The sequence below is a fragment of the Erythrolamprus reginae genome, chromosome 1, assembly GCF_031021105.1.
Source record: "Erythrolamprus reginae isolate rEryReg1 chromosome 1, rEryReg1.hap1, whole genome shotgun sequence".
Lineage (NCBI taxonomy): Eukaryota > Metazoa > Chordata > Lepidosauria > Squamata > Dipsadidae > Erythrolamprus > Erythrolamprus reginae.
In genome coordinates, this window is record NC_091950.1 from 35630642 (window position 1) to 35642415 (window position 11774).

Sequence of the window (11774 nt, forward strand, 5' to 3'; positions counted from 1 at the left end):
TCTGTTCTATTCTATTCTATTCTATTCTGTGGAAGAAAACAGACGGGGAAACAACGTACCAAGCGTAAAAAAACCCCAAAACACTGCCACGCATGCGCGCCCCCGCGTGGACAGGCATATGCCATTTTCCCAGCTCGCGAGGGTTACGAAGTGAGGAGGTGCAACGATGGAGGTTTCCGATTGGTCGCTTTCACCACCCCTTGAGTCTGAAAGGAGAAGCCTCGGCCCGCCCTCCCGGAGTTGCCACGTCGGTCTGAGTTGCGCCTGCGCGCTGGGAGGGTGAAGCCGGAGCTTTGCCTTGGAAGCCGGTAGCGTGTAAGCGGGAGAGCGCGCGCGACGGAGGAAAAGCGTGAGCTGGGGTGTCCGTTAGGGGGTGAGTGGTTGACGTGCGCGCGCGGTTGTTGGGGGTGGGGAGTGGGGTGGGGAGATGTGTGAGGCGGAAAAAGTGGGCGCTCTCGCGGGCGACGCTCGTAGCCCCGTTAGCTGTTTTCCCAACGGAAGGTGCGCTGGCCGGTGTAACCAAGAGCGCCTCTGACCATGGGCAGAGCGCCTTCCTTTCCCTCGGGTCTGCTCTTATCCTCACTGGCGCGTCGCATCGTGATTGCGTGAGGGGGAAAGTTGCCGCCGAGCGGCTATGCAAACGCCGCAGTTCGGCTTTCTCCGGGATTCCTGCGGGGTCAAAGCGGAGCGTCGGCGATGAGGACTCCTAAGGAGGGTCTCTAGCGTCCCGGATGGATTGGGGGCCTTTGGTGGACCCGAGCGGCAGCTCCGGGCCGCTTAAGATGCCCTCCACATCCTGAGTCAGCCTGGCACGTTATTTAAATTATCCTGATATAAAATAATTAAATTCTCCTGAAAAGCTATACTGTAATGGCAAGGGTCGTTTGCTGCTTTCTCTCTCTCTTTCTTTTCACAGAAGAATCTTTAAGAATCTTAAGGGCAGTCAAACACTTTTTAGTGCCCACCTTCTGGTCTATCAGTAATGCTAAGTGTATATACTGTAGATGGATAATATAATGGGAGCCCAGGAAAAGCATTTTTCTCTGTCATTTATAATTACTTTGTACATAATTAGTCAACTCTCAAGTAATTACAGATTATTAAGAGTTGGAAAGGGTCTTGTAGGTTATCTAGCCATCCTGAGTCCTATGGGATTGGGCAGCATACAAATCTAATTAATAAATTAATAAATAAACCTCCCACCCCTGCTCAAGCAGGAGTCCCTACACCATTCCAGACAAATGGAGGTCACTCTCCCCTTGAAAGTCCCAGGTGTTGGGGCATCCACAACCTCCGCAGGCAAAAGCTGTTCCACTGGTTGATCAACGCTTTCACCATCAGAAAGTTCCTCCTTATCTCCAGGTTGAATCTCTCCTTGGTCAGCTTCCATCCGTTATGCCTTGTCTTAATTGACAAATAATGCAGAATTATAGCAGTCCATTTCCTTGTTTGCTTTCTCTGCCTTTTTTATTGCTTGTGCACATATCTGGACTTCAGCTCCCAGATGTATGGAATATTTGTAGCTCAGGACTGAAAGGGGGGGGGTTCTTTGCAGCTCCTTGCGCTCAGCCGTTTTCTTGCAGGATTATCAAAATGGTAAGCTGCATCAGTGCTTATCAGGAAAGACTTAAAGAACTCAATCTGTACAGAAGGGAAAGGAGGGACATGATCGAAACATTTAAATATGTTAAAGGGTTAAATGACGTTCAGGAGGGAAGTGTTTTTAATAGGAAAGTGAACACAAGAACAAGGCACAATCTGAGGTTAGTTGAGGGAAAGATCAGAAGCAACTTGAGAAAATATTATTTTACTGAAAGAGTAGTAGATGCTTAGAACAAACTTCCAGCAGATGTGCTTGGTAAATCCACAGTAACTGAATTTAAACATGCCTGGGATAAACATATATCCATCCTAAGATACAAATACAGGAAATAGTATAAGGGCAGACTAGATGGACCATAAGGTCTTTTTCTGCTGTTAATTTTCTATGTTTCTATGCTAGCAGGAAGTAGAGTTTATTCCTTTTTATGTACTAACTAGTGGCTTGCCCTGCTGGTATTGGTGGAAGTCATCTTAATGGTTCCTTACTTGGAACCAAGCTCAGACAGCATCAGGGACCCCACAATAAAAGTGTTACAATATTATTCTTTTATCTTGTGCTGTTAAACTCCAGAATAGCTTCTCAGAATGAAATAAGTGGCACATGAATTTGATAAATATCCTCAACATTTCTTTCAGAATAGAGATTTTTTTTTAAAAAAAATCCTATAAGTTGTTATTGTATCGGTGGTTATTGAAACGGATGTCCAAGTGTCACCTCTATGTTAGTTGAGGCAGGTAGGATTCCCTTGGGTACCATTTGTTGGGGGGTCAAGGGAAAGGGAGGGTTTTGCCCTCTCTTTCTGCTCAAGATCTCCATGTACAATTGGTGGGCCACTGTGTGACACAGAATGCTGGACTCGATGGGCTTGGGCCCAATTCATCATGGCTCTTCTTATGTTCTTATTGCCATGACACATCATAAGCCATTTTTTTAAAAAGTACTTGGTTTCAAAAGTTGCATGGAAATGCAGTAATTAAACACAGGCAAAAAAATAGCTTTTGTGGTCTTTCAATCCTTTCCCTTGCATGTGGCGTTCTGTCATTAAGACAAGCTGTTCTTTCATGGACCACATTGTCTTGCTTGTAGCCTTCTGGAACTACATTAGTGTTTGTTCTCTATTCTGTAGTTGGTTTTATGTCTCTGAATTGGACCCTCTCCCAACCTCTCCTACCTTGTTGTACATAAGATGCATAAGATGCTTAATTAAAGAGTTGCTAAGAATAAGCATAAATTAGTTCTTTGATTCAAGTTTAGTTTGAAAGATTGTCTCAATATCTAGCCATTTGTGCTTTATCTGTAGTAATCAAAAAGATGTCCATCTTACCTACTTCACCCATCCTCTGAATGGAGGAGATGGCACTGCATTGAGCTATTGCATGCTGTGGGGCTACATTGGGATTTTATTTTATTTCTTTTTCTCCCATGCACTTTTTTTTAATTCTTTCTTTCTTTCTTTCTTTCTTTCTTTCTTTCTTTCTTTCTTTCTTTCTTTCTTTCTTTCTTTCTTTCTTTCTTTCTTTCTTTCTTTCTTTCTTTCTTTGGTGTCTCCTACCACCAAAATGTTGCCCTACACTGTTTACAGAGGTAGATAGTCCTGATTTCTCTTATGTAATATCTTTTCAACAACCTATTGCATTGGAAAGAATGAAGATGTAGTCTTGGGTAGAAGTAAATCCCAGTTGGTTCAAAGAGGTTTATTCCAAACTGGGGGAGGAATAAAACTGCATTTTGCCACTATTTTAATGCCTTCAAGTTATTCTTGATTCTTGGTAAGTGCAACTTTCTTGGCAAGATTTTTGGAAGTGGTTTGCTCTTGCCTTCTTACTGGAGCTGAATAAGCGACTGGCCCATCATCAGTCAGTTGTCAATGAGCAAAGTGAAATCAACTGTCTTCAATGGGGATTTTAATACTCTGACAACGTTAGTAAAGGACTAACGAAAGCTTAGTTAATTTTAGTAGTTTTTAATAAATTTTAAAACATTCTGGAGATTGCAATGGCTGTTGCCTCTTCATTTATAAATATACCTGGAACTCACATTTTTAGGACAATTTTAATATATATATAAAATTTGTCCTAAAAATGTGAGTTCCAGGTATATTTATAAATGAAGAGGCAACAGCCATTGCAATCTCCAGAATGTGGCAACGTTTCGATGAGGTCGCCAGAAATCATTGAATCCTACACGGGAATAAACCCGAAATATACTGTATATATATATTTCAGGTTTATTCCCGTGTAGGATTCAGTGATTTCTGGCGACCATCGAAACGTTGCCAGAAATCACTGAATCCTACACAGGAAGAAACCTGAATATGCAAAGACCTTCTCTCATATATATATATATATGCACACCTCTATGCATGTCTTTTTCATTCTGAAGAACAAGGACAGAAACACCAGCCTGAAGATGACGAGTGAAACGTCGCCAGAAATTTCCAAATCCTACACGGGAAGAAACCCGGATATACCAAGACCGTCATATATATATACAATTATATATAATTGTATAAAATATCTATATCTATCTATATATATCTATATAAAATATTTATACTATATATCTCTATATAAAATATACATTTTTCTTCAGAATGAAAAAGACATGCATAGAGGTGTGCATGTGTATAAATTTATTATGCAATGCTTGGAATGTTTAAACCTGAGATCCTGTTATGTTTTAGTTTGACAAATATAGCTAAAGACAAGTAAATATTGCATTAGTATTTACTTTCTGTTGCATCATAGCCATCCTTGTCCAACTATTGAGCTTAATATTTTAATTTAAGGTCTTAAGCATAAAACGTATCAGGAAAGACTTAATGAACTCAATCGGTATAGTCTGGAGGACAGAAGGAAAAGGGGGGACATGATCGAAACATTTAAATATGTTAAAGGGTTAAATAAGGTTCAGGAGGGAAATGTTTTTAATAGGAAAGTGAACACAAGAACAAGGGGACACAATCTGAAGTTAGTTGGGGGAAAGATCAAAAGCAACATGAGAAAATATTATTTTACTGAAAGAGTAGTAGATCCTTGGAACAAACTTCCAGCAGACATGGTTGGTAAGTCCACATTAACTGAATTTAAACATGCCTGGGATAAACATATATCCATCCTAAGATAAAATACAAATGTGTGAATTAAGTTGTAATTCACTTTCCATGGTTCTTGCTTCAATTTCAGTTGCCATGATGCCTGCTGCAATAAAAAAACTCGAGAACACACCAATGTATGATCCTCACCTTCTTAAAGAACTTGATTGGACCCAAAATACTGTGACATTTTCTCCTCCTATTTCTCCTGAGGATCCAGGAGAGGGTTTAGTTCTAAGACCTCTTTGCAGTGCTGACATCAATAGAGGTATTTATTTACTTTGAACTACTCTATTGTTTTGTGGTTGAATTACATAGCAATGATTGTGTGAAATTGCAAGTTTATTGATATAAATCTTAGACTTGCTAGATTCTAAGCAGAGTAAAGGAAATAAACTTCCAAGCATTTTTTTTCTCTTAATCCAGAGAAAATTCAGAAACAGTTCAGATGAAAATGACTTTCAAGTGGAGAACAGTAACATTTTGAAGCTGATAATATGCAGCATTAAAAAAAATATGACCCTGTGGTCCCTATTAAAAGATACAACAGAATCTGAATATTTTGATTTTCTTATAAATGCATTCCCAATTCCTTCTATAATATGTTGACAAGATTTGTAAAACAATTGAGCATGAAGTGTAGTGGCCACAGACAGTGCTGCTGCTGCAGACTTGGATGCATTTGAAGATTGGTTGCTGTTTGGAAGATTTTGGAATGAAGCATTTAAGTGTATTCTCTGCATTTTAAAATATTTTTGTGGAGTTTGTTATTTGTTACTGTTATGTGAAATGTCATGACATTGGTTCTATTATATTTGCAGAGTTTTCATTCTATACGCTATTGATGGCTTTGTCTAAGGACATTCTAAAATATAAATTGATTTCTTTTTAGGCTTTTTAAAAGTTCTAGGTCAACTGACTGAAACTGGAATTGTTAACCCCCAGCAATTCCTTGGTGAGTATCTCTTTAATTTTTTGCTATTTGGAAAAATAGAAAAGGAAAGTCAGCGTCAGTGGCAGAAATGTTGAAGTGATTAACTCCTTAAGATACCCCTTTTAAAAGTTTGGAAAAATAATTTACAACTTAAAGCTTCCTGTATTTTGAGTGTGGGTTGGAAGAGGATTCTGCTGCACGAATCCCAGCGACCAGTTAGGTCCCACAGAGTGGATCTTCTCCGGGTCCCGTCAACTAAGCAATGACGCCTGGCGGGACCCAGGGGAAGAGCCTTCTCTGTGGCGGCCCCGGCCCTCTGGAACCAACTCCCCCCAGAGATTAGAACTGCCCCCACCCTCCTTGCCTTTCGTAAACAACTTAAAACCCACCTCTGCCACCAGGCATGGGGGAATTGAGATCCTCTTTCCCCCTAGGCCTTTACAATTCTATGCATGGTATGTATGTATGTATGTTTGGTTTTTATATTAATTGATTTTTAATCATCAATACCAAATTACTATTGTACACTGTTTTATTGTCACTGTTAGCCACCTCGAGTCTCTGGAGAGGGGCGGCATACAAATCCAATAAATAAATAAATAAAACACCTACATTATTTTGCCCAGAACCCAGCCCTAAATAATTGCCCATTTTTTATTTTTTGTGTTGCAGGCGGATTGTGGGAGTGAGGGATTAATTGGCTTGTAGGCTCTATAGCTCTGGCTTAGTTAGCAACTGAAGTAATTAGTTTGTGGGCAGTTTGCCAGTTTGACCATGCTGTCAATGCACATGCTTGCCTTTCCCATAGAATCCTCTCACAATCCTATTCATCTGCTTGTCCCAGTTCAGGTGCAGTGCATCCTGAGCTAGCAAACATGACAGAGCTGCAAGAAAGCCTGATACTGAGGAAACTGTTGAATCCATTACCAATAGTATTCGTATTCCTGCCTACATTTCCACAGAAAATTTCGAACACATGCAGAGATCTGGGGACTACTATGTTACAGTTGTGGAAGATACTAAGCTAGGAGCGATTGTAGCTACTGCAACCTTAGTCATAGAACATAAGTTCACTCACTCGTGCGCAAAGGTATGTACACTAAAGAAAAAGTATGCATTCTGGATACATTCTGGAACTTGACCTTTTTAAATGGTATTACTGTAATTTATTTTCAGAGGGGCAGAATAGAAGATGTTGTTGTAAGTGGAGATTGCAGAGGAAAACAGCTTGGGAAACTGTAAGTAATTCATAATTGTGATCACTTATAATTAGGAACTATTAAGTAATGTCTGGATGCCTCTTAAATGCTAACAAAATTCTGTGAGCAAACACATTTTACATGCCAAATGTCTGGTATTCACCTGGCATATAGGTAGCACTTCACAGGTAATTCAAAACTAGTTTCATTCTAGGCAACTTCTAGCCAGGTTTCCAGTCATCTAAGTTTGCCCGGCAGTGTCATCGTAACTATCATTTGAGTAGTGGGTATAAATAGACATGCCCCCTTACTAGATGCAGTCTCGAATAGTTGTCCTCACATCCTGCAAAATTAATCATCTTTTTATTGTCTCTTTTAAAGATTGATGTCAACTCTTACATTGCTAAGCAAGAGACTGCATTGCTACAAAATTACTCTGGAGTGTCTGCCGAAAAATGTAACTTTTTATACAAAGTTTGGATACTCAGTATCTGAAGAAAACTATATGTACCAAAGGTTCTTCAATTAAAGAATTTTCTGCTGTCATCTCTTAATCAACTATTGGAGGAGGAGCTTGTACTACTGACTTCTCTTTTCGGAAAGCAAATTCACTACAAATAAATAATGGATAGATATGAGACTACTATGCTGCAGACTTTGATTTTAGGTTTCCTTGTTTCCGAGGTACCCTGTTATAAGAAGTTTCCTATTCAACCAGTACAGTGGTACCTCGAGATACGAGTTTAATTCGTTCCAGACCTGGGCTCTTAAGTCGAGCAGCTCTTATCTCGAACGACTTTTCCCCATAGGAATTAATGTAAATAATTTTAATTGGTTCCAGCCCTCAAAAAACTCACAAAGTTAGTCTAAATTATGCAGAAAGACATGTTTTTAATGAAGAAATGTACATGTACATATAAATGAATAATGAAGTTTCTTTCACTTAACTTGTAAACTTTCTTAAACTTTTAAATTTACATATGTTCAACTTCTCTGCCACCCAATCCTGTAGGACAGAGGTCCCCAACCCTTTTTGCACCAGGGACCGGCTTTAAGCGATCAAGAGAGGAATGGGTGAATGAATGGACGGAGGGTGGGAAGGAAGGAAGGAAAGAGGGAAGGGACAGGAACAGAGGAAGGAAGCAAGGAAACTTATGAAAGGGGAGAGTAAGAGAGGAATGAGTGAAGGGAGGGAGGGAGGGAAGAAGGTGGGAAGGAGAAAGAAAAGAAGAAATAGAGGAAGGGAAGGTAAAAGAGAGAAAGAAAAAGAGCAAGAAAGAAAGCAAGAAAGAAAGGGGGAAGGGACAGGAACAGAGGAAGGAAGCAAGGAAACTTATGAAAGGGGAGAGTAAGAGAGGAATGAGTGAAGGGAGGGAGGGAGGGAAGAAGGTGGGAAGGAGAAAGAAAAGAAGAAATAGAGGAAGGGAAGGTAAAAGAGAGAAAGAAAAAGAGCAAGAAAGAAAGCAAGCAAGAAAGAAAGAAAGAAAGAAAGAAAGGGGGAAGGGACAGGAACAGAGGAAGGAAGCAAGGAAACTTATGAAAGGGGAGAGTAAGAGAGGAATGAGTGAAAGGAGGGAGGGAGGGAGGGAAGAAGGTGGGAAGGAGAAAGAAAAGAAGAAATAGAGGAAGGGAAGGTAAAAGAGAGAAAGAAAAAGAGCAAGAAAGAAAGCTGCAAGCACCCCCCCCGAGCCCCCCCAGGCCGGCTGCAACCTTTTAAAACACGCGCGCCGCTTCGCAGCTGTCTCCTGAAGCCGAACGCGGAAGTTAGCGTTTGGCTTCAGGAGACAGCTCCTTGGCGCTTGTATCTCGAATTTGGGCTTGTAAGTAGAACAAAAATATCTCTCCCCTCCCAGCTCTTATCTCGAGTTGCTCTTAAGTAGAGCAGCTCTTATGTCGGGGTTCCACTGTACATTGTTTTGTTAGCTAAGACATGAGTCAACTTTGCAAGGTAAGGATGGCTTCTAGCCCAAAGTAAATTTTAATTTGATGGGTTTTGTTTCCTTACCTTATATTGTTCTGTAATGTGCTGCTTTTTGTTGGCAGCTAAGCAGTAACTAATATTCTGGAAATGTTTTTGTAATTTTTTGTCACAAGGAAAAAACTTGCAAGTCTTCTTTTATGTTGACCTTTAATGCACTTCAAACTGGATAATCCCTAGTATAGATGTGGTTTTATTGGTTCTATTGCACTCACAATGGAGAGAAATTATTACAAGTGGAATTTTATGCTTGGGTTGATCCATTGAAATACCTCATTTTCGCCTTTTCCAACTTAGTGCCCTTTAGATATGTTCAACCAAAGGTCTTACCATCCCCAGTCAGTACTGTTTCCCAAAATATTGGGAAGTCTGTTCTGAACTGTATCACAAATTGAAACAAAACTTGGATATGCAAAATTTATCAATTTTTAAATATATGCTTTCTGTAAAATATAGTGTTTTAGAGAGATATTTTGTGCTTAAAATCTTATTTGCATTAAGTATAATTTCTGTCTGTTAATGTTCTCAGTAGATCCTACAAAAAACTTTTCATTATGCTGTCATTTTTGTTATAGAAGAAATAAATTTAGCACTTTGTTTCATTATACACACCATGTTGGCTCATCCACCGTCCAAAAGTAATCAATCAGGGCTATGTCTCAAGTGGGTTCTGTTTCTGCAAAAGAGTTTTTAAAGAGTTTCTGAAGTACAAGGCATCCATCTGCCTCTAAAAACTCTTCTAAAAATGCAAAATTCTAGTTGAAGAATGAGCACTTCTAAAGGAATGTAGGTAGCCAGAAGAGTAATACTTTTAGCACCCCCTGTATATTATTGGATGGTAACAAGAACAATTCCCCATTCCCCTCTAATTTTGAAGGAATAACTATAATGGGCATTATAAGTGAGGTTATGTGGTAAAGTCTTCTTCAATGATTAGCTCCAAAAATGAATCACAGATAGCTACATAAAATAGGGATAACCATTTATATTTTAAGGTATTCTAATTCTGAAGGTATTTGAATATTATTTATTCAATATTTTACCAAAAAAACCTGTAAAACCTAAATAAATGGGGTTTGTGATTATTTTGATGTATTGGTTTTCTTCTTGGTGCCAGATATTTTATATCTTATAATTTGGGAAATGTTATTAAAGTGACCTGTTTTTTAAAAATATCATCGGATAGGGAATATTATATTTCAAACTAGAATATGCATCCTCTGTGAAGAATCAAATTGAACTGTACACCTAAACATGAATTCATTGTCTTGCTGAATCATTCTTATAAAAATTTCTGATTCAGTTTCACAAAGGAGAAAAGGGTACATTTGATGTGTGTGGTTGTTCTCCGCCTGCCATGAATATCAATTTATTTGGGGGGGGGTCTACAAGTGCTGTTTAATTAGTCAGATTTAAGGGTTTTCTCCAAAGTACACCCCTTTTTACCCCCCAAAAGAGGGTGAAAACTTGGGTGCATCTTATACACTGAATGTAAACCCTCCCAGCCTACCCAACCCTTTGGTCTCTGCCTCCCAGCAATTTACCTCCTTGCAGCAAACAGAACACAGCCTTTAAGTCAAGCAATGGATTATCAGCTTCCTGACCCTCAGATGATTTGACGCCGCTGAAACTGAAACCAAAGCTGCAAGTAGACAAATTGCTGGGAGCCAGAGGCAGAATTTTATTTTCTTGTGCCAATCAGACTGCTGAAACTGGTAAGTCAATAACTATAAATGTCTGTAGAACGTTCAAATTATTTGACTTAATTTTTAAAGACTCCTTTATTATTGTTTTAAACAACAAAATAAAGCTTTCAAAAATAAATACTTGATCTGAATGAAGAGGCCCAGTGCCTTTGTATCTTCTTTTAAATAGCAGAGAATAATGTATACTTCCAGAAAGCCACATCAATTTTAACAGCATCTGTATAAGTATAATCTGAAATGTAACAGTGTCCACTTTTATTTATTTATTTATTTATTTATTTATTGGACTTTTATGCCACCTCTCTCCAGGGACTCGGGGCAGCTCACAACATATAATAAAACAATGCATAATATTCTAAATCCAAATAATTAAATATGAAATTTTAAAAAACCCAAATCATAAAGAACAATCATTCCCATTCGATCAACTTTCTCTCATACATTCATCGGCCAGGGGCAAGGATCTAATGGCCCCAAGCTTGGCAGCATAAATGAGTTTTAAGACTCTTGCGGAAGGCAAGGAGGGTGGGGGCAGTATGAATCTCCGGGGGGAGCTGATTCCAGAGGGCCAGGGTCCCCACAGAGAAGATTCTTCCCCTAGGACCAGCCAACCGACATTGTCTAGTTGACGGGACCTGGAGAAAGCCAACTCTGTGGGACCTGACCGGTCGCTGGGATTCGTGCGGCAGAAGGTCGTCCCATAGATATTCTGGCCCAAAGCCATATAGGGCTTTTAGTATTAATATAAGCCAACTGAATTGAATAATAATGATGATGATGATGATGATGATGATAATAATAATAATAATAATAATAATAATAATAATAATAATAATTAACCCTAACTTAGTCATGTTTGGAGTAGATCTATTTAAATAATTGGGAGGAGTTAGTGTGATTACATTTAAGAAAACTTTTCTGGCATTAATATACTGCCATAATGTATATTTCTACATGGGCCAGGCACACATGCACAGAAATACACAGCAAACAGTGTAGATCATCTGTGCTGTTTTCTGGAAGGAATATTGTGGAAGCAGAAGCAGAATTTTTTCCCTTGTTTTCCTCCCCAAAACTAAGGTGTGTCTTATACTCAAGTGCATCTTATACTCCGAAAAATGCAGTATATTTTTACAACTCTACCATGATTTTCTAAATTCTGCTGTTATTCCATCAATGTGTGACTATTCTTTCACCATCCCCATTCTAAGCAGAATAATCAGTGTTTCAAATTCTGATTAAAATGTTTCCGAAATCTGA

General features: G+C 39.0%; 1 protein-coding gene across 1 annotated transcript; it reads left to right on the forward strand.

The window, feature by feature from the left end:
- Positions 1-242: 242 nt before the first annotated feature.
- On the forward strand, positions 243-10632 carry GNPNAT1 (glucosamine-phosphate N-acetyltransferase 1). The gene is made up of 6 exons (XM_070749343.1): positions 243-373; positions 4789-4965; positions 5590-5652; positions 6594-6721; positions 6808-6869; positions 7212-10632. Exons 2-6 carry the CDS (start codon positions 4794-4796, stop codon positions 7357-7359), a joined length of 573 nt encoding a protein of 190 aa, XP_070605444.1. The 5' UTR covers positions 243-373; positions 4789-4793; the 3' UTR covers positions 7360-10632.
- Positions 10633-11774: the final 1142 nt, after the last annotated feature.

Bases quoted from the DNA above. Each gene is read 5' to 3' on its own strand.
- GNPNAT1 (XM_070749343.1), top strand. From the start codon at position 4,794: ATGATGCCTGCTGCAATAAAAAAACTCGAGAACACACCAATGTATGAT. The intron at 5,653-6,593 runs GTGAGTATCTCT...ACATTTCCACAG, and splicing joins TAACCCCCAGCAATTCCTTG to AAAATTTCGAACACATGCAG. The intron at 6,722-6,807 runs GTATGTACACTA...ATTTATTTTCAG, and splicing joins TCACTCACTCGTGCGCAAAG to AGGGGCAGAATAGAAGATGT.